Source organism: Trichoplusia ni, chromosome 14 (assembly GCF_003590095.1).
Source record: "Trichoplusia ni isolate ovarian cell line Hi5 chromosome 14, tn1, whole genome shotgun sequence".
Lineage (NCBI taxonomy): Eukaryota > Metazoa > Arthropoda > Insecta > Lepidoptera > Noctuidae > Trichoplusia > Trichoplusia ni.
Window position 1 is genome coordinate 10,701,499 of NC_039491.1, and position 23,956 is coordinate 10,725,454.

At 37.1% G+C, this 23,956-nt stretch overlaps 3 protein-coding genes across 10 annotated transcripts in view; 1 reads left to right on the forward strand and 2 right to left on the reverse strand.

Moving 5' to 3' along the window:
* The first annotated feature begins 784 nt into the window (after positions 1 to 784).
* On the forward strand, positions 785 to 7,749 carry LOC113500866 (2-oxoisovalerate dehydrogenase subunit beta, mitochondrial). The gene is made up of 8 exons (XM_026881771.1): positions 785 to 1,180; positions 2,473 to 2,609; positions 3,064 to 3,207; positions 4,425 to 4,580; positions 4,896 to 5,067; positions 5,514 to 5,659; positions 6,072 to 6,158; positions 6,690 to 7,749. The coding sequence occupies exons 1-8, from the start codon at positions 1,057 to 1,059 to the stop codon at positions 6,828 to 6,830; spliced, it is 1,107 nt and encodes a 368-aa protein (XP_026737572.1). The 5' UTR covers positions 785 to 1,056; the 3' UTR covers positions 6,831 to 7,749.
* A 156-nt stretch (positions 7,750 to 7,905) lies between these two features.
* LOC113500863 (inner nuclear membrane protein Man1-like) lies at positions 7,906 to 11,406 on the reverse strand. The gene is made up of 2 exons (XM_026881762.1): positions 11,297 to 11,406; positions 7,906 to 11,216 (listed from the first exon to the last, which is right to left on the reverse strand). The coding sequence occupies exon 2, from the start codon at positions 11,206 to 11,208 to the stop codon at positions 8,863 to 8,865; it is 2,346 nt and encodes a 781-aa protein (XP_026737563.1). The 5' UTR covers positions 11,209 to 11,216; positions 11,297 to 11,406; the 3' UTR covers positions 7,906 to 8,862.
* Positions 11,407 to 12,592: 1,186 nt separating this feature from the next.
* LOC113500865 (fatty-acid amide hydrolase 2-A-like) overlaps positions 12,593 to 23,956 on the reverse strand; it is a 33,724-nt gene continuing 22,360 nt past the window's right edge. For 6 of the 8 annotated variants that reach the window (XM_026881768.1, XM_026881765.1, XM_026881764.1 and 3 more), the window contains 9 exons: positions 21,291 to 21,516; positions 18,929 to 19,146; positions 17,020 to 17,131; positions 16,251 to 16,429; positions 15,164 to 15,286; positions 14,737 to 14,838; positions 14,441 to 14,608; positions 14,120 to 14,299; positions 12,593 to 13,865 (listed from right to left, as the gene is read on the reverse strand). In XM_026881768.1, the coding sequence (XP_026737569.1) occupies positions 13,776 to 13,865; positions 14,120 to 14,299; positions 14,441 to 14,608; positions 14,737 to 14,838; positions 15,164 to 15,286; positions 16,251 to 16,429; positions 17,020 to 17,131; positions 18,929 to 19,146; positions 21,291 to 21,516 (1,398 nt within the window). In that variant the 3' untranslated portion in view covers positions 12,593 to 13,775. Of the gene's footprint in view, positions 13,866 to 14,119; positions 14,316 to 14,440; positions 14,609 to 14,736; positions 14,839 to 15,163; positions 15,287 to 16,250; positions 16,430 to 17,019; positions 17,132 to 18,928; positions 19,147 to 21,290; positions 21,517 to 23,956 lie in introns of those variants that run through there. The other 2 variants (XM_026881769.1, XM_026881770.1) reach the window with 2 other exon arrangements.

The following is a 23,956-nucleotide window of genomic DNA, read 5'->3' on the forward strand; positions in this document are numbered from 1 at the left end:
AAAACATTCATAGCCTAAAGACTAAAAGAAAAGATACCTACGTAATAAAGTAAAAAAAAAACACTTAAGTTAAAACTGTAATAGCCTCCGTATAAAGTTTAATCGATTCTCGCAATCGATTATAACAGTGCGAAATTATACAAAATGAGATAAATATTTACTTATGCAACATTCAAGACAATTAAGATTGAGATATTTTAATTTTATTGTCCGCAATGTTTTATGAACGCATGGAAACTGGATTTAATTAAGTATTGCAATGTAAGCTTACGTAGTACCTGCTAGCGGCGCTACTGACCTACCAAACCAACCAAGAGAGTAAACATGAATTGTTATTTGTATTGTAGACAATGTTTACAATCAATTTTAAAGTTAAAGCATTTTTTTACTCATGACATTGTCTCAATAGTAGAGATTATCAATTATTTCAGATGGGTACTATTTAATAACCTATAAAATGTGGTAATATCCTTAAGTAAGTAGATACATACTTTATTTAAAAAAAAAAATCATGAGTAACATTGCTTAAATAACAGTTTCTGCCGCGCAATGTGGATGACGAATCGTTTAAATCCTTAAACCGTAATTAGATTTGTGATTTCTCACCTCATTTAACTACGGTGAAATCAACAACGATAACGTAAATTCCAATAACTGAATAAAATACATAGTTTTTAGTTAGAAAGGTCTATCGTTTGAACGCGACTGTAAACCATGACGTTTCTGAGCGATACTGACATTGACGTGAATTGTCAAACAATTTGAAATGTTTTTGGATTTGTTTTCAATAAAAATGTAGCATTTGATTTCAGTTTGTTGCATTATTATAGGTTTATAATAATTGAAACAAAGATTAGTAACGGTTCTGATTTCAATTTAAATCAAGACAAGAATAAACAAGCAGTTATTATAATCTATGGTTGCATATTTCGTCATTCGACCCCTTATCAACGAATTTTAATCAAAGTAAAACTAATTACAATTGCAGATAACAAATGTTACCTAATTTATTAATCACATACAGTGGAGGACTGCGCACGTCGCCATAACGTTAAAATGGCTAGTTTAGTTACGAAAAACGGCGGGTTGTTTGCAAGACTGATTAAAAATGTGAATGACTCCGGTAAAAGGTTGTCTTCGCACTTTACATATTTCCCAGACGATGGGAAACCAGTGGAAGGTAAAAGTTATATTTTACTAGTTTAGGTTAGGTATAGTTCAGAGGTTTTTATGTAAATAATAAGGTCTAAAAAATCATTAAGTAATTTTCTGTACTTATGTCCTTTTCAAGAATAAATATGGGTTGACTTTAGAAACGGGCTGCACGAATTACTGGGTGTTTTTGGTTTTAATAGATCGGCAATGATGCCCCGAGTTTTAATATAAAGTGTTTTTATGCGGAAATGTGTAGTTTTTGAGAAATCTTAATTTAAAGTTTTGAGGTTAATTCTCAAAAATGAAACAGAAAATTTTATAATGTATGGCAAAAACTAGTGTTTTCTCACTCTAACCGTCATATTGAAGTGTCACTCAACTGTCAAAGAGTGTAATTACATTCCAATAGTTCATTTAGTTCATTCGCTTTTCGTTCGCGATTGTTTATGTTCCGTGTTTTCGTATTGTGATTTTTCTAAATTGTTATGATGATTATCATATAAATCGAAATTTATGTAAAATGTTGAAATGTATAAAACTAAATCTAGAACCATCATCATAGTAAAACCCCGACTCGGAGCACCCCGACACGGACAGGTTAGGTTAGAAGTGGTTGGCGGGGTCGTTGAGCGAGCGAAGCGAGCGAATAGACCCCGCCAACCACTTCGTGGTTATTTATTTTTAAACCACCCAGAAGTAGGAGCCCCGCGAAGCGGGGCTCCGTCGACCGAGCCGATAACACCGTTTTGACACTCCTAACCTCAAAACTAAATTTCAAAAAATCTCAAAAAATATACGTTTCCGCATCTTTTCCCTTTAGGGGGTATATCCTGGGCACCACCCCTCCCCCTTCCCCCCATCCCCACACTCCTATGAATGCAGCCGATTACTAAAGAATACCCTTGATAACAGTGATTTAAATCTGTATCAGTGACTTACTGAGCACTTTTATGACCAAATCAAAATGTAATTCAAAGAAATTTAAAAGAATTTGATTTGTTTATTTTAGATATCTATGTGTTTTTACTTCTTAACTGTTTTGATTTTAACCACTCCACCACCACTGAACTAACAAGCAATGTAATACTATGTATGTTTTTAACTCAGACTAGAAATAAATGAATGACAAATTAAGATTTAGAAGTTAATCACTAAAATCATTAGTCAAGTGTCTGTAAAATTTATGTAACTGCTAAATCTGTAGTCTTGTGATAGGTCCAAGCCCTGATGCTGTTCCTGCACTGATGCTAAATGCTTAGGTCTATTAAAAATAAACCACTATCTGCTAAACATCAAATTGTTATAATATATTTTCAGGAGAAACAACCAAAATGAACATGATGCAAGCCATTAACAATGCAATGGATCTGACACTCAAGACTGACCCCACGGCGGTGCTGTTCGGGGAGGATGTGGCCTTTGGTGGTGTGTTCCGGTGTGCACTTGGGTTACAGGTGATTATTACCAACTGCCAGAAGTGGTTTTTAGACTTTGTTGTTGGAAGGGTTCAGTAGATGTATGCTAATTGTATAGGATATTTTGGTTTCCAAGAGAGATAAATGTAATTAGTTATGTATGATAAAGCACATTAACATCTTTTTAATATGTAGCTAGAAAAAGAAAGAGATAAAAGTGCAATCTTGTTATTCAAAAGTTCATTCTGGTTAAATATGAGTTTTTAGCAAATTCTTCAGACTCTAAACATTTGGCATAAGCTGTGCCTTCATATTGTTTAAAAATCTATGTGACAGACTAATTTGATTTTTTTTAATAGAATACCCTATCACTGACCACATTCAGAAAACCTACCATTGTTTTTAACTGCAAGAAAAATTCAAATGCAAAACATCTAAATATAGAAATAAGCTTATAATATATAATCTATCATATATAATAATATTCTTTTAGGAGAAGTACGGCAAAGAACGGGTATTCAACACGCCGCTCTGCGAGCAAGGCATCGCGGGCTTCGGGATAGGCCTGGCCACCGCCGGCGCCACCGCCATCGCCGAGATACAGTTCGCTGATTACATATTTCCAGCCTTCGATCAGGTTTGATACCTCATAACTATTATTCAAGATTATAGTCAGCTACAGTAGTCGGTTTACACAGTACAATTTACTGAGAGTCAGCATATTTCAAATGCCTTACTCCATTTGGTTAGGTACTTACTTAAAAAAAAAAACAATCTTTGTAAGTAAACCACCGAAAACCAATGAAATAAATCCGTCGTTTATTTATTTAATGTGTTTGTGAGTTAAAAGACATCCTATTCATTACCTTGTTTAAAGTACCAAAACTGATTGCTTTACCTAACTTGACCGTACATGTGATAGATAACAATATTGTAATTAACATCAAATCTAATGTAAAAAGAACTCCCCGTAAACACTTATGGGAGATTTGGCATTGATCACCACGCTACCTCACTACAAATTGGTGATTCCAGTTTCCAATACTTAAAATTCAATTGTTACTCATGTTCCTTATAATAATTGTCTATATAACGTCATGACTTCGGTATTCACCTGGGGGTCGACCTGCTTACGAATCGGGTCATTCAACCGCTGCTGCGACATTTGAACATTAGATAATTCCAAACAACATTTACATTTACACTCTTATTATTGTCAATAACATCTTGCGTCAGTGCACTATGAAATGATTGTATCGACTATCGTGAACTACTTTTGGTGACGTCATTGGTTAGAGTAATTCGCAAACAATAATATTTGTATCGCTGAAGAGCATCACTGATATGTTAGTAGGTTCATTGATTTATATCCGCCATGAAAGTAAAGTTTTATTATTAATTAGGTACTACTTGTATTTCGAAAGGCAAGTTAAAATGTGGGTCCTCGTTGTCATTAATCTTTGTCAGTCGTTATGGGTAGTTAGAAGCTAAAAAGTTTGACAATAAGTCTTAGTGATGGGTAGGGGTAGGGGTATCGTGTTGTGGAGGTAACTGGGTTGGGGGTCAAAAAGGCAGTCGCTTCTTGTACACCAACTCTAGGATAGTTGGGAAAAGACCAGGCTGGTGATTGTGATGAATATTTACTGTAAAATTGCATACTGGAAGTAGCAAATTCATCACCAAGGAGGATGCATGAAGGATGAAATAATAGCTTTTGTCAGTTCTCAGATTCGAACCTTAGGTTAGTTTGGAGAAAAGTAAATTAAGTTTACTATTGACATTCAATGATACAAATGTACTTTAATTACAACTCTTGATTCTGCCAAAAACATGATGGGTGGTGTGTGTGTGCAGATAGTGAACGAGGCGGCGAAGGCCCGCTACCGCTCGGGCGCGCAGTTCTCGTGCGGCGCGCTGACGCTGCGCGCGCCCTGCAGCGCGGTGGGCCACGGCGCGCTCTACCACTCGCAGAGCCCCGAGGCCTTCTTCGCGCACGTGCCCGGCCTCAGGGTGAGGCCGCACGGGGGGACCACGCGGCGTGTCGCGGGCTCGCTCCCCGCGTACTACTCATTATTTGTGTGACCCACGAATGTTTGTTCTGAAGTTTTGTGCTTTTTGGGACTTTCTAAAACATTTAGATATGTAATCTAAACTTTTACTCAGAACAAGCCCCGCGACACAATAATTAATCTGGGATCGGTATTAATCCCTAATGCAAGCCAGATACATTAAAAAAAAGAATAAACTCTTATCAGATAAAACTATATTCTTCTTTAAATTCAAGATTCTAGAAGAGTACCAAATCCAAACTATAAAATTTTATAGGTGGTAGTCCCCCGCGGGCCAATCGCAGCCAAAGGACTTCTACTGTCCTGCATAAGGGAGAAGGACCCGTGCGTCTTCTTAGAGCCCAAAATCCTGTACCGCTCCGCCAGTGAAGAGGTCCCCGTCGGCGACTACACGCTGCCGCTGGGGAAGGCGCAGGTCCTAAGAGAAGGTATGTGTTTTTATACCATAATAGGTTTACAGTGACTTTACGGCAGCCCTTAAATATCATCAAACCCTACCCTTCGAAAACGCCTTCTTATTTTGCAGTATTTCCTTAAAAAACAATCTATAAATGTATTATATATGCTATTTTAAAGTTAAAATGGAAGCATACTATGCTGCGAAGTTTGTTGCGCCTTTTATTCTTCATTGTCAGAGCACTTAGGAAGCGGTGTTTTAATAATAACCTATGTACATTTGCATTCTGAAAGGCAGAATCTGGTAATACTATTTACTATTATTATAACATCTTTATGTATACCCATAATTTGCAAATAAAGAATTTGAATTTGGTGAGGGGTGGGCGATACGGGGAACTTTCTTTAAAATTCAAGAAGTGTTACTTGGTAGTTTATCTTGAATAGATGGATTTTGATTATTTTCTTTAATCGTAAGGCGACGCCGCCACACTGGTGGGCTGGGGCACGCAGGTGCACGTCCTGCTGGAGGTGGCGGAACTGGCGCGGGACCAGCTCGGGGTACAGTGTGACGTCATCGACCTGCAGTCCATACTGCCCTGGGACGAGGAGACTGTCTGCAATGTGAGTAGTACCTACTGACGCGGGGTGGTCATGTCTAATGATCGACCACGTTTTATGAACAGCACTGTAGCATTTGCATGATAAAAACAAAATGAAAATGAAAATGAAAACAAAATGTATGCGGAAAGCTGAAAGAACGCTTACGTCTCCAAACAAAATTGTTTATCGAAACACGAATGGAGCTGATAAGTTTGCGTAGTCCCTTATTTCAATCCTGCGTAATTTCTTTATCTTGTATGAAGCAAGTAGAGTAATTTTCTTATATCTTTATGTGTTTACATGCTAATTACATAAATGAAAAACACAAACATTTGTCTTAAAGTAAGATGTGAAGGTGAAGAAGACGGATCATGAAAACTTACCTGTAGACAAATTTTAGCTTTAAAAATTAAGTGTGATATATTTGTTTTAGTCTGTGAAGAAAACTGGTCGTTGTATTATTGCTCATGAAGCTCCCCTCACATCAGGATTTGGTGCTGAAATTGCCGCGACTATACAGGTAAAATACCTTATTTATCAGTATACATCATAAATTGAAGTCGTTCCCGCTGTCTGCATATCTCCATATATGCTTCAATGTTTTAAAATGCGATTTTTTGTATATATATGTATTCAAGAGAAGGTTGTTACGTATAAGCGTATAACAATACAATTAATTCATTTCATGTACATAATTTATATTTTTCAATCTCAGATTAAATTTTAGAATTATATCGTTTGAAAATAAAATAACACCTCATTCAAGGAGGGATTAATTAATTAATTATTCAATTTTTAGATGATCGTATTGATTAATTTTGATACTTGCAAATATAAGTGCAAACTTAATGCTTTTTGCGAATTCACGTCTATGTCATTGAATCTTGCTAAAAAAAAAACCAGCACAGCTAAGAATTTTTAGGCACATGTTAAGCCAAGTAAGTGTAAAGTATTAAGATTTTTTCGTATAACCTAGGTTAGGCTATACGAAAAGATCTTGATACTTTCACAGAACAGTGTGATGTAATAAGTCCTTGCCCCCTCCCCCCAGGAGCAGTGTTTCCTGCACCTGGAGGCCCCGGTGTCGCGCGTGTGCGGCTGGGACTCCCCCTTCCCGCACGTGTTCGAGCCGCTCTACCTGCCGGGGGTCACGCGCTGCTACGACGCGCTCAAGGAAACTCTTAAATACTAAACACACACACACGTGATCCTTCACCACAGCCTCACTCATTTCAATCAATGTGACTTGCCAATGTTTATCAGTTATCTAGTACTCATAATACAAGTTCGCTTAGTTTGAGACTAGATGGCGTTGTGTAAAAATCGTAGAATATTATAAAGCCAACTAAACGATGTGTTCATACTGTACTAGTTTGCGAGTACGTTGCTTTTAATTATGTACATGACTGTTTCTCGCGTGTTACTCACACCACGCTCGCTTAGTGCAAGGCAGGCATACTCGTAAGTAGTATCTATGGAAGCTGTACGCGAAATGCGCATGCGACAGGTCTGAACACGTCTTAAGGACTTTTGTACACTATCTCGTATTGGTAATTTACTATTACAAATTAGAAACGCAAAAATCGGACAAGTGAAGAATTGCCGACTAAAGAAAAGTACCTTATCTTTTGATATCACTTTGTTGCGTTTATCACTAATGAAAAACGAATAAAGATGAAAATTCTTTAGAGGGCGCAAACACCCCTAGTTTTTAAGATGGCCAAATCAAATCTAAAACGTATAAATAAGATACTTTAAAATACTGCACAGGGTTATTTATTATTAAGTCCACTTTGAATCAATTTGCTTTTTATAAATAAAATGTTTGTTAAACTTATTGCATTTCTTGCAGACTAGTGTATATGTCGTTATTATTTCATCAACTGCAACTTTTTTTATTGCATTTCACCTTGTTATAATTATGGCAGTTTTTTTGCAGAGAATAAAAGTGAAGTAATTAACAATTTTAAAGTTCTTTTGGTGATACTATAGGGAGCCATAGTATTTTTAAGTGAAAGTAATGTATTTTTGTAATGTTATAATGGAAAGGTTTGTTATTGGTGTCATGTACATTTTATACAATAAATATTTATTTTGTTTAGTTTCCTATTTATTAAATTTTCTATTACAACTTATGTTACCATATGATACCTTGTACTACCACTAGAGTAAAGTACCATTAGCTGCATGCTGCAGAAGCTTTGTACAAAATACATTTTGTAAATAGCTTCTTAGATGAATAATTCGTAAGAAAAAAAGAACAAAAAATTACTTAATCAATTTATTAAAAAATGAAAATCAATCCATAAAAATAACTAGACATTAAGAACAGTGAAGTTAGTAGAAATACTTAAGAACAAAATGTCAATTTTATACGAAATTAAACACACTTATGTATCTTTACGTTGTGCTGTCGCATCGATAACTTACAAATTATAAGAAAAAATAAATCAAATATATGTATGCGTCGGATATATCCTATGAAACTTACCCTACTTAAGACTACCATTTTAAAACAATTTGTTCCAAAACATCAGTAAATTCAGTAACAAATACAGCCCTTGCAACTTCTTTAACATAAAACAAACATTAGAAATTACATGAATCTTGTGATGTCAAATATTTACAACAATTCAACTGAGCGGGATTTAGAAATAACACTAATAAAAACAAATTCCTTTGAAAATTAAGGCATTATGACAAGACCAGCACCTTACTATAAGGAAAATAATCAGATCAGTGACTTTTACGTCTTAAAAAAATTTAATTGACAAGTACAAGGATTTTAGCTTACTTTACAGGACACAGTCCACATCTAGGATGCACTTTGATGATGATAACATATAACACAGGTACAATATATTATTACAATCCATGACATATCCAGGCAAGACTCAGTACAAAACAAGTTACTCATGACTAAATTTTAAAAATACCAATGTGTTACCAATTTATGATGATAATGAAAAAATACAAATGAACAAAATATATTATGCGGTACTTTATTTATTATGAGATGATAAGAAAGAAAATAAACTGTTATTAAGCATCGTTCCAATTAAATCCTACCTATACATTTGTCAATCTATCCATCAGTTTCTATACCCATAAGAAATGCAACAAAATCGACTCGAGCTGCAGACAACAATCCTTGAAGGTTACTACTCCCAATAAATAAACGAAGCTCACAGGTGTGGCACCCGACCTCCCGTAAGAGTGGCGTGCTACTGGTCGGGCCAGGCGCGGCGGGCGGGCCGCGAGGGCGTGAGGTAGGGCCCCGCGGCCGGCGACTGCGGGAAGCGCTGCATGTAGCGCTCCAGACGCAGGTACTTGACGGTGATGAGGCGGCCCTCGTACCACCAGCCGTGCAGGCTGCGGTACACCACGCCCGCGTCCGCCGGCGACGCGCACTTCACGTACACGCAGCACGTCGTGCGGTCCACGTCGATGTGCAGGATGTTGCAGTTCGAGTCGCATTTCTCCAAGATAGCATCCTGGATCTTCATTCTCAAAATGGTTGTGTCATCGTTTTTGTCGAACATGTGTCGGATCTTGAGGCAAGGTGTGGGAGAGACGACTAGATTGTTCACAGATCCTTCTTGAGTTTCGAAAGCCTGTCCTTGCCAAGAGGCGCTGCGCTTCGGACTGCTGTGGGCAGATATCCACCGCCACACGCGGCAGTCCTCACCATCAACGGATTGCACTTCCATGCGGACTCGGCTCTCATTCCTCTGTATGAACTTCACGGCAGCATCCCAAACTGACGCCATTTTTTCTCTGTTCTGTGGCGAGATAAGCGTGTCTCTTACATGGTCAACAGATATGTATGGTTCGCCACTATCTTCAGTTTCTTGAGATATTACATCAATAATTTGTTCAACCATAGAATAGATCTCTTCACTTTTCCTTTTCTGATAAGACATGTAGTATTTGTATGATCTCTGGATACCTAAGGCTAGCAATGTGAGAAGAGCAATAACAGCTAGAGTAGACCCAGCAGAATACAAGGTGTTGACAAATAAACATGAAAGGGGAGTGGAGGGGTCGGCTAGTGTGATAGCAACACTGTTTTTGGTCCTATGTTGAACTATTAAGTCTGTGGAAGATATAGTTGAGTATTCTGCATCTTTAGTGTAAAGATTTTTCAGTTGGACCACATTGAGTCCCCAGCGGGGATTGTTTATAAGAAGAACCTGCAAGTTATTTAGATCCGTACGACACTGGCTAATGTCTGTAGTTTCTGGTTTTGTACTAGCAATATCAATAATTTCTCTTTCGGTCAGATAAGGCAAGGCGCCCGGCTGACCACATTTGTATGCAGCTATCCTACTTGTTAATTCCGGGTGTATCAATTTTAATAAACTCTTAGCATAGCTGACTTGCTCTTTAGGTACGCAGTTGATCCCCGGTCTATTACCAGGTATGTTCAACTGGCAGATAGGTATGGCGCTGTTCTGATCATCCACTACTGATGTGATGTCGTTTTTCTTAACTATATACATGAAAAATAAGCAAAAAAAAAAAAGAGCAACTAACACAACCAGAGCAAGGGAAACAAGATTATTCTTCAAGAATTTCATGTCTGTTGCAGTTTTATAATCAACGACATCAGACCTGTTGACTCCCGTAATATAAGATCTGCGCGGTAACACTGTACTGCCATTGTTTGTGTCTCGGTCAAGATAAGATGGGGGTTTAGTGGGGTCTGATTTTAAGGCAGACAGTCGTCTAGTAAAGTTACTTAAGTATGGAGATTCTACTTCGTTTATGGTGGATGTGGAAGGCTGGTAAGTACTTGTTGAGTAGTTTGAAGAAAAGCCAGATGATGGTATAATAGATGGACGGTCAGCTAAATTGGATGTCAAACCTAAGCGGGATCGAATTGAGTTGAGATTATCTGATGATGTCATTGATGGAGAATATGTTGACGAGTAATTTGTAGGGATGATAGATGCTCGTGAGAATACCGAGCTCTTTGGGGGACTCGTGCTGACGTCAACAGACGGTAACGTGCTCGATATATAGTCACTAGATCTCGAATTGCTTCTAAAAGGACTAGATGTTTTCTTGTCAACGTCTACATCACTGTCAGAGCCAGTTTCGTAGTCGTCGGCGTCATTCGCGGCGTACGTACGTTTGATAGTACGTGTGGTCACCGTCTCCACTTCTTCACGTGTTCTCAAACCGGACTTTTCTTCTTCAGACTCTGATCCTTTATCAGAATCTCGTTTAGCGGGCGAACCCTTTTTCGAAGGCGGGCGACGTGTTTTGTTGACCGCCGGCGGTAGCATCGCCCCGCCGGTGGTCGCCCGCCGGCCACGTTTCTCCTTAGCATTCGTAGTTGTGTCCAAATCGGACTCCTCGCCGCTAGAGTATCGTGCGAGTGACCGCCTTGTGTCGGCTTTGTTATCGACGCTACTTCTAGGTTTACTCTTGTTATCTAGTACTAATTTTAACTTTTTCACCAACAACTTTCTTGTAGACGCCGTTATAGGCATAATTGGAAACCCATGCTCGGCTAGTTTGGTTCGCAGCTCCGCATCTGACATTGAGTCGACTTGATCGGCCATTGTGAAGTCTGCAAGCACAATATTACAGGTTATTCTCACATGCACTCACTAGAACACTGTTTATATAACGCTATTTATAATGCTTCACCTTATTTTCGAGATATGCACTGAAGAATTACGTCAAATTTATAATAAAATTCACCGGCGCGTCATGTCGCACGCACCGCGAAAGAACGTCGTTATTTAGTGTTGCCAGTAAATAATTACAATATTCCACTCTATTATGGTTGCAACGACAATTTTTCAAAATATTGTGCAACAAAAACACGTCATTCTCATTATGATGATACTTCTAAGTCCTTGATAATAAAAGGCTGATTATAAGCTGATCATAAGTGTCCGCTAAATAGCGCTATATTTTATAATTTTCTTCTTTTAAGTAGTTATGACATCTAGCAAAGATCGCGGTCTCACAGCTGCAGTTTGTTCAAAAATTTACCCAGAAGCAAACGGGACTATGAAAATCTTGTTGACTTTTAAAATAATTTTATTACAAATTATTCAGACATGAAAAATCGGTAAAGTAAGAGTAGGACTGGCGACACTAAAGGTGCGGCCTCATGCAGCCGTGAGCCGCTCGACACTCGTTTGTAATGACAAATCTGGTCACGTACCCAATTTTAAATTTTCCTTGACCTAAGAAGTTGTTTTTGTTGTTTGCAGCGATAGATCCGGTCTCGACACGACCCTGTGTTGCTGATTCTCTAACATCATTTGCACCCCGTCACAGTGATATAAGTGGAAGAAATAGGAGCTTTGCCTTGTTTGATTCCATTATATACAAAAATTAATTTATAAACCGTTGCAGCACCACACTTACGTCGACTTATTTCACCGCTCAATCTCGATCTTTTACCAGCGACAACGCTCAACATTTTCACTTTGTCACTAAATATCACGTGAAACATTTGTCGCTAGAAACGAGCGACGAGCGGCTGCCTGAGGCCGCTCCTTAGGGTTTCCTTGCGAATAGGCTAAATTTTCAGGTACTCACTTTTGGAAAGTTCAGACAGGCGAATAGCGGGGCTACAGTAATAAGGTCCCGATTTTTCGCTTTGAGCGCAGAAGCCCTAAGAATTTAAGTTCATCGTTCACTATCTAGGTTTTATAGAGATAAAGTTTGAGTAAAAAGATCTTCCGTGGATTTAATAATTATTGGAGAATTGTGGCTTTGTTGATCGAGATAAGGAAATTAATGTTTTAAACCGTCAGGGTTTGAAACATTTTCAACAAGTTCCCCATCAATTTGGATACTCTCCCAGTCGAAAACAACTTAAGGTATGTCAGGTTCAAAACTTATTTTAACGTGGAGAGCACACTTTTGACCCAACGATCAAAGATTGTGTGACCATTTCTAGGGAAAAAACATAAATAAACAATGGAATGTGTTGCACCACTTCATTTATTTGTCTCACTATATTAGCCAATTATGTTATAAACAGTGCATAAATTAGATGGACAACTTAAATCTACAAGAATTATGTTCCTAATATTTAGTTTGAAACTAAATATTACATTCACAGCACTTAAAAAGGAATCAAAAACTTAAAAAAGAAATAATTATTTTTATGGAAATATACGGAATTATGTAAAGCACCCATCACAAAAAAAAATGATATAAATCCATAACCTCGTTTATCATTGGTATAATGTAGACTTAACATCTATATTTAATTAAGCATACAATGCTTTAATTATCATGTAGGTAATAACATTACGTCACTAGATAATTTGAAGATATAACAATAGCTTGAAAAAGTGTTACATATAAATATTATAAAATAAAAGTGTACAGACATCTATTTCAGACATAAAAAATAACAAAATACACGTAAGGCAACATTTATTTTTCCAAAAATAATCATCAATGATTCCTAAAGCAATTGGGTGCTCGGCTATTTTTTATTAAGTAAATTCCCCGAAGTGTAAAAAATATTACATCGAAAATTTGAAAAGACCATATCCTTAATCTTATTATACACATATAGTCAAGATCCTATCGATTAGGAAAAGTACTTGTTGTTTTTAATCTGTGGCGATAAAGCCGCGCTCGCAATCAAACGTCACGCAGCAGTTTTTAATTTGACAGTTACAGTATTGCCAGCTCAATTTTTTCTTTTGTAAAATTGTCCTGCAGTTTTGTCGACTAAACAAGCATCAATTGTTGATTACTTAAGTATTTTTTACTGTTAAATAAATAGTGGCGTAGCTTAAATGTCATTAATCATCTTTTAAGTGTGCTGTATTAGTATTTATCGTACAAAACTGATATTTTGACGTCAGAATTTAGTTTAGCTACGTGTTTTCTGTATTGCGGACGCGACTTTACAATTCTTATATTTTTATGTATACATCGAAATACACACAACAATTTAAAAATAGTCAAGTACCCGATTGTTGATAATACGAGTAATTTACATCTATGACATACATACGTACAAAATAGAATAAAGTAATATGAAATTACGTTCCTATATTAAATTTGTGTAAAAAAGATAAACCACGCCATACATGTGGTTTGTTTAAGTTATTAGCGTATTTGGTATGTTTTCACTTAGGTTTATAGTTTATTGGGGCGGCTTCCATCCCCCGAAGCCGATCTCGAGCTGCTTGGCTACGGCTAAACACAGTCTGTCTTGATTTGGTGCAGCTATCACCTGTGAATCACAAGATTATCGGAAATAATTTATATTATGAAAAAAAATATAGGAACGAAGAGTGTTTAACGGTTTTTTTATCGTTCTAAAATTGAAGTTCAAGGGTTATCTTAACGGCATGTTTATGTGAGATAATTATTAGAATAGGTGTTATAAAAGGCAGTTACAGTTTAGAAGCGATATAAAACAAAACTATCGGATTCAAGTTAGTAGGTTAGGTACAAGCTAGATGTAAGGGCGGCGAGTGGGAGCACCTGCAGGGCGACGGGCAGGCCGTGGTGCGCGGGCAGCGGCACGGCGGTGGCGGGCGCGCCCACGATGTTGAACAGCATGGAGTACAGCGCGCCCGCCGCGCGCGTGAACACCGCGTGGTGCGCGTGCGCCGCGCCGCTGCACACCGGGTACAGCAGCACGCCCGAGCGCCCCAGCACGCGCTGCCGGCCAAGCTTACTTACACACCGCGGGACATTCACTTCATCTTTTCATTAAGTATAAGTCGACAACATTTTATGAACTAACTGAAACGGTATATAGCATCCTATACAGTTTTGAATATAAAAATGATATTTATTCACCTGCATCTGTTCACGTAATGCGTTAGCTTTCTCATTATAATAGCTTATCCGTGAATCGGGAATGAACAAGCGACTTCTGTTGATGAGAGAGAAACTCAGTCCTTGTAGTGACCGCGATCCGCCACCGAAGAAATATTTTATAAACTCCACAAATAGGCTTTTATCACGCTGTAAACAAATTAAAAACTATCGTAAATAATAAATATATTTTCCTCGAATTTTGGGATAATATTTAAATACTAGCAACATTAAAAAAAAACAAACGGACCAGGTCCGTGCCGTTTCGCGGCACTCACCTTCGGGTTGGCGGGATCTTGCAACAGATTCGGAATATCTTTCATCGAAAAAAATGCGGAGACTGATATTTCGACTGAGTCTTCTAAATCTTTGAATTTTTCCTGGAAATGAAAAGATTTCTTAGTTTAAATAAAGAACTGAAAGTTAAAGATTTAGGAAATAATACCCTAATTATTTTTTAAATATACAAACCTATCAGTTTTGCATAGATATTAAAATTTCTTCTTTATAAGTAAGTAGTACATACAAAATTGATTATGATTTAAAATTATTGGAGGGAAAAGATTTCTCATCGTTCTATTTAAATGTGTGAAAAGGATTTATGACGATTGACGCAGCAAATGAAATAGGTATATCGGTTTATGCATAAGCAACTGATAAGTACAAGTGTTTGGATGAAGTGTTTTATCACAAGTGCCCTCTTACCTCGCTGACTGTGCTTCCACATTCCGTCTCTAAGTATTTCACCGCTTTACGTATGGCCTCGGTTATACAGTTCTCGACTTTCAGAAGCGCAATAGAGTCCGCTGCTTTATACATGTAATGGACCTAAACAAAAGTTTTATGTTAATGTTATAAAGGTGAGAGTAATGTTGATTTTATTTACAAGTTTTGGTTCGAAATACCTATCTAGCATTTCAAAAACCAGTATTTTTTTTGGTACTTGATGAACTTTCGTTAATTATGTTAAAGAATTTCATTATATTAGCCCAGTTAGACGATGCGAAAAATATTGTGCGAGAATATAATATATTGAACAGACCTATATACACTATACCCCTAGACCTATATGCACATAGGTTTTTCGACTAAAAAAATCTAATTAGTCCATCCGACTGGTTTCCCAAAAATATGAATATGTATTTCTCATTTAATCACATCATTTAAAAAGTAAGAAAGATTTAAAGCACTGAACTGTATGGTATTAAGTAGTGCAGGGGCTTGTCACATGACTTTCTAGTAAAAGCGTACCTACTGGTAAGTTTCGTCATTCATTCATTTTTTGTTTAAGAGATGTAAAAAATTACCTACGTATCTATACACTAGCTGTTGCCCGCGACTTCGTCCGCGTGGTTAGAAGATATAAGTTATAATTTATACCTGCCTTCAATCTATCAATCTGCCTTCTATCTATCTTGTAGGATTCAGTCAGCGTTTGCAATGTAAGCGCAAAAAATGTGTTTTTTTACGACCTCACATTAGAAACCTCAAAAATTGTAGCCTATGTGTTATTCTGATGTATAAGCTATATTGTGGTAAAGTTTCATTCAAATCCATTCAGTAGTTTTTACGTGAAAGAGTAACAAACATCTATACTTACAAACTTTCGCCTTTATAATAGTAGTAGGACTGTAGGATATGTTTTTGAAAATCTGTCTGACGAATTACAATTTTTTTGTCAAATATTCTGATATCAAAAGCGATGAGTGATAGCCGGCAATGTATTGTAACTTGGACGATACTCTCTCTCTCTCCGCCTATCATAGCATTATTATCTACCTAATTCTCTCACCTTAATTTTCTTCAGATCAACGGGTTCATCAAGGTTCAGCAAGCCCTTATTGTCCCCGGCCATAATATTCATGAGCAGCGGCAAGTCTTCCGCCTTGCGCGTCATCGGGCCTACTGTGAGGAACTTGGGGAAATTCTCATCGCTCAGAGTCGGGATGTGACCTTCTATCGATATGATACCTGGATGAAATATATAATGTTAGTTAGAGGAAGAATTGTGATTAAGAATAATGTGTGTGTGAGTTCTTTATATGTTTGACATGGTCTTGTGGTAGGAGTAGGTATTTTAAAAGTGTATTTTCATTTTGGGTAGTTGATTTTTAGACATTGCTTGTGTGTGTAGACTTAGAAACGCGTTTGTAACGTGTTGTAAAATGGAAATAAAAAAAAATATGAATTACGACATACGTTATGATAGTATTTAAGGTTTAGCTATTCGGTAATCTAAATTAAGTCAATTGAGGATTGAGTTAACAGCCTTCTAGCAATTATGTAGTAAGAGCACCTGCGTGAAAATAAATAGTACTTGAATTTTGAACGAAAAAGGCGGAATACTTATTCATTACCCGACCGTCTTGCGTAGATTAGACATATAATTTAAATATAGAAAAAGCACACCTTGCTCGGTTTTTATATGTACTAAGGTTCGAGCAGAATGGGTTGAATAGAATATGTGTGTGTGAGTGTGTGTGTGTGTGTGTGTGTGTGTCAGTTGTCAAACGCAAGAGTGTGTTATGTGGTGTAAGCATGTGTGTCGGTATGGTATGTACCGGGCGTGGGCTTGTGTCCGAACACCCCGCAGAAGGCGGCGGGCAGGCGGATGGAGCCCGCGATGTCGGACGCCACGCTCAGCGCGGACGCCCCGCTCGCCAGCAGCGCCGCCTGTCACAACACACGAGAAGCATTCGCTATTACTGGCTACACATCAGAGCCTTCTATTTGAAGGCTTATACACATTTTGAAGCGGCAGGAGATTGAACATTTCTTAAAGCTTAAAAAATACCCATTGCAAAAATTGATTCAAAACATAAATACAACTGAAAAATAGAAAGAAACCCCGTACTATTGTATGGATTTCCATAAGTTTAGGAATGTTACTCTACACTAGGTTTAACAATAATTATGGAAGCTTAAATCGAAAAAAAAATGAAAGTTGGGTCATCTTTTCTAAAGTATTAAAGTCCTCATAATTTTGGTTAAATTTTGACTAAACCCAGTTTATGTATCATGTAATTATGATGTTATACCAACAAGTATGAACTGTTGTAATGTTGACTGTTGACAATCATAAGACACATACTTTTGTTACATCACTACTTAGCGAGGAAGTGTCAATATCCGTGACGTTACAAAGGGCGCGAATTATAGAATAAGGTTTTTTTTATGGATATAAATTATAAATATAAATATTTTTATATGGATGGTTTTGTGTTGAACCTTCAGTTTTTATTAAGGTTTTGTTGATTATAGCGTAGAAAATGGATTAGGTACATTTTTAGCTTTTGTGTTTAAAAGTATTGTGCATTTTCATCTTTACTTAATTCTGGCCATTTCGTGTCTATCCTTCCATATTCGAGACATCCGAAAGGCTTTTCTGTTAAACATAAACTGTCGATTTCCATTCTCCATTTGAAAAACGAAATCTTCCTTTCCAATTATTGCACAATTATTAACGTTTCTGTTTTAATTGTACTACTGTTTAGAAACAAAATGTTATTTTATAATGATACACGATAATCTAGCCGTCCGTTTTATGATTTGTGAGCGAACATATTTAAATACGAATCCGAGAAACAAGAATTGAGATTAAATCAAATAAGTCGCAGGTATTATAAACAAGTTTAAAAATAAGGCAAAGCTACAATTAAAAGTGTGAAGTCATCTATTTAAACATTGCCCAGTATTCAATCATTATAATCTTTTAAATAAAGAAGATGACAAGCCTTAATCTGTTCGGCAAATTATTCAATTTTGTTTGCACAATTCTCTTCATTAATATCGATGGTGTTTTTTTTAGGACAATAATAGATTATGCAAATTTTATTAAAATTATGTTATTTTTACTCCGTCATCGTCTTCAAATACGTCCATCAAATAAATATAGTTAGACACGACACGAGAAACTATTTATGCAGATGAAGTTTTCAAAAAAATTAGATATATATGATATACTAAACCGTCGCTATACATTATAATTGTGGAAATATTTGTTTAATACAATATAAGATTTAAGGGAGAATAAGTAAAAGAAATAAAAAGAGTACAATTTCTTTTAAAGAAACCGACCATCCCATTTTTCAATCATTATCAGTAGATAGGTCTGGAAGTGAATGGGGGAGGCCATTGCTCAGCAGTGTGATGTAAAACAGGCGATATGAAAAAAAACATCAACAGCCTTGTCGATCATTGCTGTGTTTTAACACAGGCTGCAATTCGCTTAAGATCTTTGCCAGATTACCAAAACTTACACCTACATAAAAACATTTATTGTGTATTTGAAATTGGTACAAGATTTTTTCCCACCACCACCTGAGAAGGAAATCATTTCGAAAGAAAACTCAGGGGCCATTATCTCAGATAGGATAGGTTTGTAGGAACCCTTTCCGCAACTTCACAAGGTACATACAATTTTTGCCCAGCAGTCATTGATTCCAGTAGAATATAATGATCACAACCTACCTCTCCTCCAGACGAGCCCCCGGGCGTCCTGCTCAAGCAGTAAGGGTTGTTGGTGCGCCCCCGCAGCATGTTGGTGGTCTCCCAGCCGAGGCACAGCTCCGGCGTGTTGGACACCAGCAGCGGGATGGCTCCTGCCTTCTTCACGAGGCTCACCACTTTGCCGTCCGCGGTGGCTCGCCGTCCAGCGTTTTCTAGACATCCCACTGAGTTCGATAGGCCTGGAATTAAAATTATTTTGGGTTTGTTGATCAGAAAGATATAGATTGTTAGACACCTTTGTCCTATAAGGCAAATTGGGAGTTTTTATCCAAGTAAACGCGAACAGAGAGACCCCTCAAAGAGAACCCGAAAATCAATCAGAAATAGGTCAAATAATTGGAAACTTCAGAGCATATATGTACGTTAAATTGTAAACAACACAGCAAAACGATATGCAATTCCATTCGTGAACACTTTCAAGAACAATGTATAGCTTTTAACAAACCGCAGGTGAAATGGAGCCCGTCAATCAATTGGTAGCCTAGACCTGTCGGGGTGCGGAGCGTGCGATCGAACCGAGTATTGTGTACTAACCCAACACACAGACCTATTTACATTGAGGCAGTGAGCAAATGTTCATGGAATCACGTGCCTTTAGATTTCCCAAAGAGGTTACATTTAAAGGTAATCATGAGATATTAACATTGTGCAAACGAGGGAATTCAAAAGGCAGAACGAAAACTATAACTCATTAAACTAGCCGTTAAGATACTCAACCGTTCTCGAGTATACTACAAGAGTTGATGCTATTCAATTAAGAAACCAATATACAATGTGAGATGTTCAGAGGCTGTATGAGGACTATTACCTAAGAATAACAGGATTTAGACCGCTATTCTAAAAGCTTCTTTAGTCGGTATCAGGATAGAGTGCAAAATGCCACAACGCTGAACGCATTAAACAATCCGATAACACCACCGCTGGCTGCCAAGAACATTATCTGTTTCACTTGAAATGAAGGCGTGAATAATGGACATTTCACTTTGCAACTGAGGTTTATATTCCTGCAGGCTAGGCGGTTACTATGACGCAGTCAATAGACCGTAGACGAGACTTGGTTTATTTGGAAAAAGCATCATTATTCAATGTGCGTGCCGGCCATTCAGTTGCGGCTTCGACTAATGCAGCAATACCAGTCAACCTTCAATCTATTTTTATCCAAGTTATTTTTATTTGATTCATCAAATTCCAAATTGATTAACTTCTTCGGTTTTGACTTCCTGAGAAAACCATTTTAGTGGGCTTTACAAAATTTCTATGCTTCTACAGGAATCGCCAATAAAATATAAACTCCGAGGTGAAACCAAGTAAACAAAGTTACCAAGTTCATAACTTTTTCGTCATATACCTTCTCGAAAGTGTTGGACGTTAGAAAGTATCGTTAAGTATGTCTATAGAAACTACATGGTCTGGCAATATGTATCTAATTCAAAAAGTTGCCTTTTGCTCTGGTAGCTTAATAGTTGAAGTCAACACGGCATATGTGTTCGTAACACACGTAGGACAAGCGTTGTGAATGCGACTTGAAAGTTTGTGAAACCCTCGCCACACAAGGAAGAAAATCCTTATTTATGGAAAGGCAAGAAGAAGTGCAGAAGTGCCTTGGAAGCACCTTTTTCAAAGTATTGAATACTTGGTCCAGATAATTTTCAGCAATTATGTGTTTACAACTAATAAACTGACTAGCTTGGTAATTACGAAACTTGCTCGTTATAAGGGCAAAGTTCCAACTAAGCATTATGCTTACTTTTAAAGTCAAGCTATACTTTCTACGGTGTTCATGTGGTTTAGTTTACCCTTGCTTCACTCGAATGGTACGCTTGCATATTCAATGTAAATATTAGATCATAAAACTTGCCGACGTCGAACAAACTGAGATATCTGTGAGCTTATAACAAGGTTGTTAAGAATGGATGGCATCGTAAAGGGATAGGAATAAAATATAAAGACTTAAAAGTTTTGTAGGTATCAGGTTCGATCGTGTAAAATATTGTACTATTTATTATTGAAAGAAGTTGTTAGAGAAGAGATGTTACCGAGATAGTATGCAAGAAAAACGGAAACCTTGCGAATCTAACGTTTGTTTAACACACATTAAGGAAATGAATCCTTATGTCGCGGGGAGTTTCACAAACATTCAAGTCTCAAGCACAAATACACCTCAGAACAGTATTCGTGGGTCACACAAATTAAAAAAAAGTAATCACATTCCATTTCATGTTTTCTTTTTCAAACATTGTAATAATTTGTGTTACTATTATCCCATTTTTCCGAACATCTACGAGTATACAACAGTTTAAGGACATTCGACTCTAAAACTTACCAATTAGTGAACAGCTCTCCTTGACGGTGAAGGGCACACCGAGCAGAGGCTTATCCTTGACCAGTTGGTCGAAGGTGTTATTCTTTTTAGCTTCCTCTATCTCCCTGTCAACCGCCCTGGCGTCGTCGAGGGCAGCCCTGTACCGTTCGTCCACCACAGCATTTAGATAAGGGTTAACTTCTTTGACGCGGTTGATGTATACCGTCACGAGCTCCTCACTTGTTATCTGAGGAAGGAGAAGATATCCATTGATTAATGATTTGATTATTGGTTGTGGGAGTTATATATAACATAACGGGTATATATTTGAAAAAAGTTTCTAGTGGGTGGCTTTTGAAAGCCAATTTCTTGAGTGCTACAACAGAAATTGAGATCTTGATGTCTTTGTTGCCATAACGATTGTTATAGGTATTTATATAAAAAGGAAACGGTTTTTTGCAGGAGTGATGTTTCCAACGCTAAATGCTTTTAAATGCGAACTAAATTAAACGTTAAATAAACAACTATGCGCTCAAAACGTAGAGCGATTGCAAGGTTCCGACCCAATGGGCTTCGACGAGATATCCATTATTCAATGAGTGACGTCATTTAATTCACAATTCAGGCTGTACACAAAAGATTAAATACAAAATAGGTAAACCATTGCAAGAGTGTCCCATATGATATTGTACAGAAATTGAAACCAGACAAAATGTTATAGGTGGCAAACACGAAGTAAATGAGACAAGGGTGACCTGAATAAGTCGCGATGAAAATGGAAATAATGGTTAACAGACATGCTCAACCACCTGAAAAGCATATTATGGACTATTGCGAATTACAAAATAGTTTACATTATCACACTAGTGTACACTAGCCTTAAACCTTTTTTTATAGGGGCCACAAGCACATTTTAATCAAGTCGGTGTTAAGTAATGAAATCATTATTCAGGGATGTTAACTAAAAAGCAATCGGCGCAAAATCTAAAAGTACCACGTAAGCACGAAAAATATTTTGAAGTGATAATAATCCTACATATTTGCATGGAGTAGTTGATATTTTATCATTTCCTAATCATATTAATACACATAAAGTGCCTACTATATTGCTGAATGTTAAACACATTCGAGAGAAAGATAAAAATGGGTATTGGGACACCGTAGTGCGTAATTTATATTGTCTTAACCAAGAAGTATTTAATGTGGGAAATAACGGCAAGGGACTATCGGACTATTCCTAACTTACTATTATAATAAACGGTATGGAATACCAATAGTATAAGGACAAAGTCTTAACACATATCTTTATGATCCACAGCAGCTTTGCTATTGAATGAAAGCATAAGAATCTGATATTACCGTAGTAAAGCATTCTCTTGTTTTTAATAAAGAGACCTCATATAACAGAAATGAGCCACCTTCCGTTGTTCTGCCTTATATTCGTCCATTACTTACATAGACCGTAAAAGATGGTATGAAGTGTGACGTCAAAAATTATTCTCGTGGAAGTGGAAACTTTTAGAGTAGGATAAATTGTTTGGTATTGGAAATACCATTCGAAATATCAATTAACTGTGCACTATCTATTTTCAGGACAATTCCAATCCGAGGTATCATATTCCCTGGATGTAAAACGCAGATATAATTGAACCCCAGCCTGATAGCAGTTATGGCAGCTTAACCCAAATCCGAATATGTGACCCGTTTGCATTTACTTTTTTTTTTCAATTTAAAAGCTCGCACGTCCAATTAGCGATTGAATATTTTTCCATACTAATTGGATTCGGACGTATTTAAAAAATAAAAGATAGTACATGTAGCTATTACTCACGAATCTCACGATCAGACAAAGTAGAATATTTCAAACTTTTCATTAGAATTTTCTCATGTATCTGTAAATTTTTTCATTAGTTTGTTTACAGTTAAACTTAAGGGGTTGTAAGCAAATGCCATATGCCTTGGTTTCTTAATGGTAATGCTAATGCTAGCTCTAAACGAGCGCTTGCAGAAACATGCATGGATCTCCGAATACACAATTGCATTTCCTTAAATGCATACTAACGTAACATCCCGTATTAAGTGACAACACGGTTCGTTGACTGCGCATATAACACAACTGATATCCCCAACTGCGACGGCAATTAATCAAAATTGCTGTAATAAGTTGCAATGTTGTCGCATCGGGCAGGATGTCGCTTGTGTGCTGTGCGATGTGTGTCAATTCGCATATTGCAATCGAGGGTTGGGAATTGACTGGTGACTGTGAACGGTTTAATGGGTGACATCATGCGTGCATAATTAAATATTGCCGGTACCTATAATGGATATAAGTATCGTACCTACTGGACCTAACTAATCTATAGTTTAATATGCGCAATGAGTCTGAAGTTCAAAAGTCGATTACGTATCCATTGAAGTCATATAATTTTAAAGGAAACATCCATCAAAACCACTTCATGAATTTGTCGTTGTGACAAGTTAGTTTATTTTGTACGAAACATAAACTTGTAACTAGTAATTTCCAAAAGTTGAAGGTCATTTTATTCTTTCTAAAATACATTTACCAATGCACAAGGCTTTGAAGAAACACACTCCACCATTGTAAACAGACACTGCTAACCTAAAAACCAATCTGATTCTCATCCTTTTGCGAATCGTGTTCTGCAAAGGAAGGTCCACCATGAATA

Bases quoted from the DNA above. Each gene is read 5' to 3' on its own strand.
- LOC113500863 (XM_026881762.1), bottom strand. From the start codon at position 11,208: ATGGCCGATCAAGTCGACTCAATGTCAGATGCGGAGCTGCGAACCAAA.
- LOC113500866 (XM_026881771.1), top strand. From the start codon at position 1,057: ATGGCTAGTTTAGTTACGAAAAACGGCGGGTTGTTTGCAAGACTGATT. The intron at 3,208-4,424 runs GTTTGATACCTC...GTGTGTGTGCAG, and splicing joins TATTTCCAGCCTTCGATCAG to ATAGTGAACGAGGCGGCGAA. The intron at 6,159-6,689 runs GTAAAATACCTT...CCCTCCCCCCAG, and splicing joins AAATTGCCGCGACTATACAG to GAGCAGTGTTTCCTGCACCT.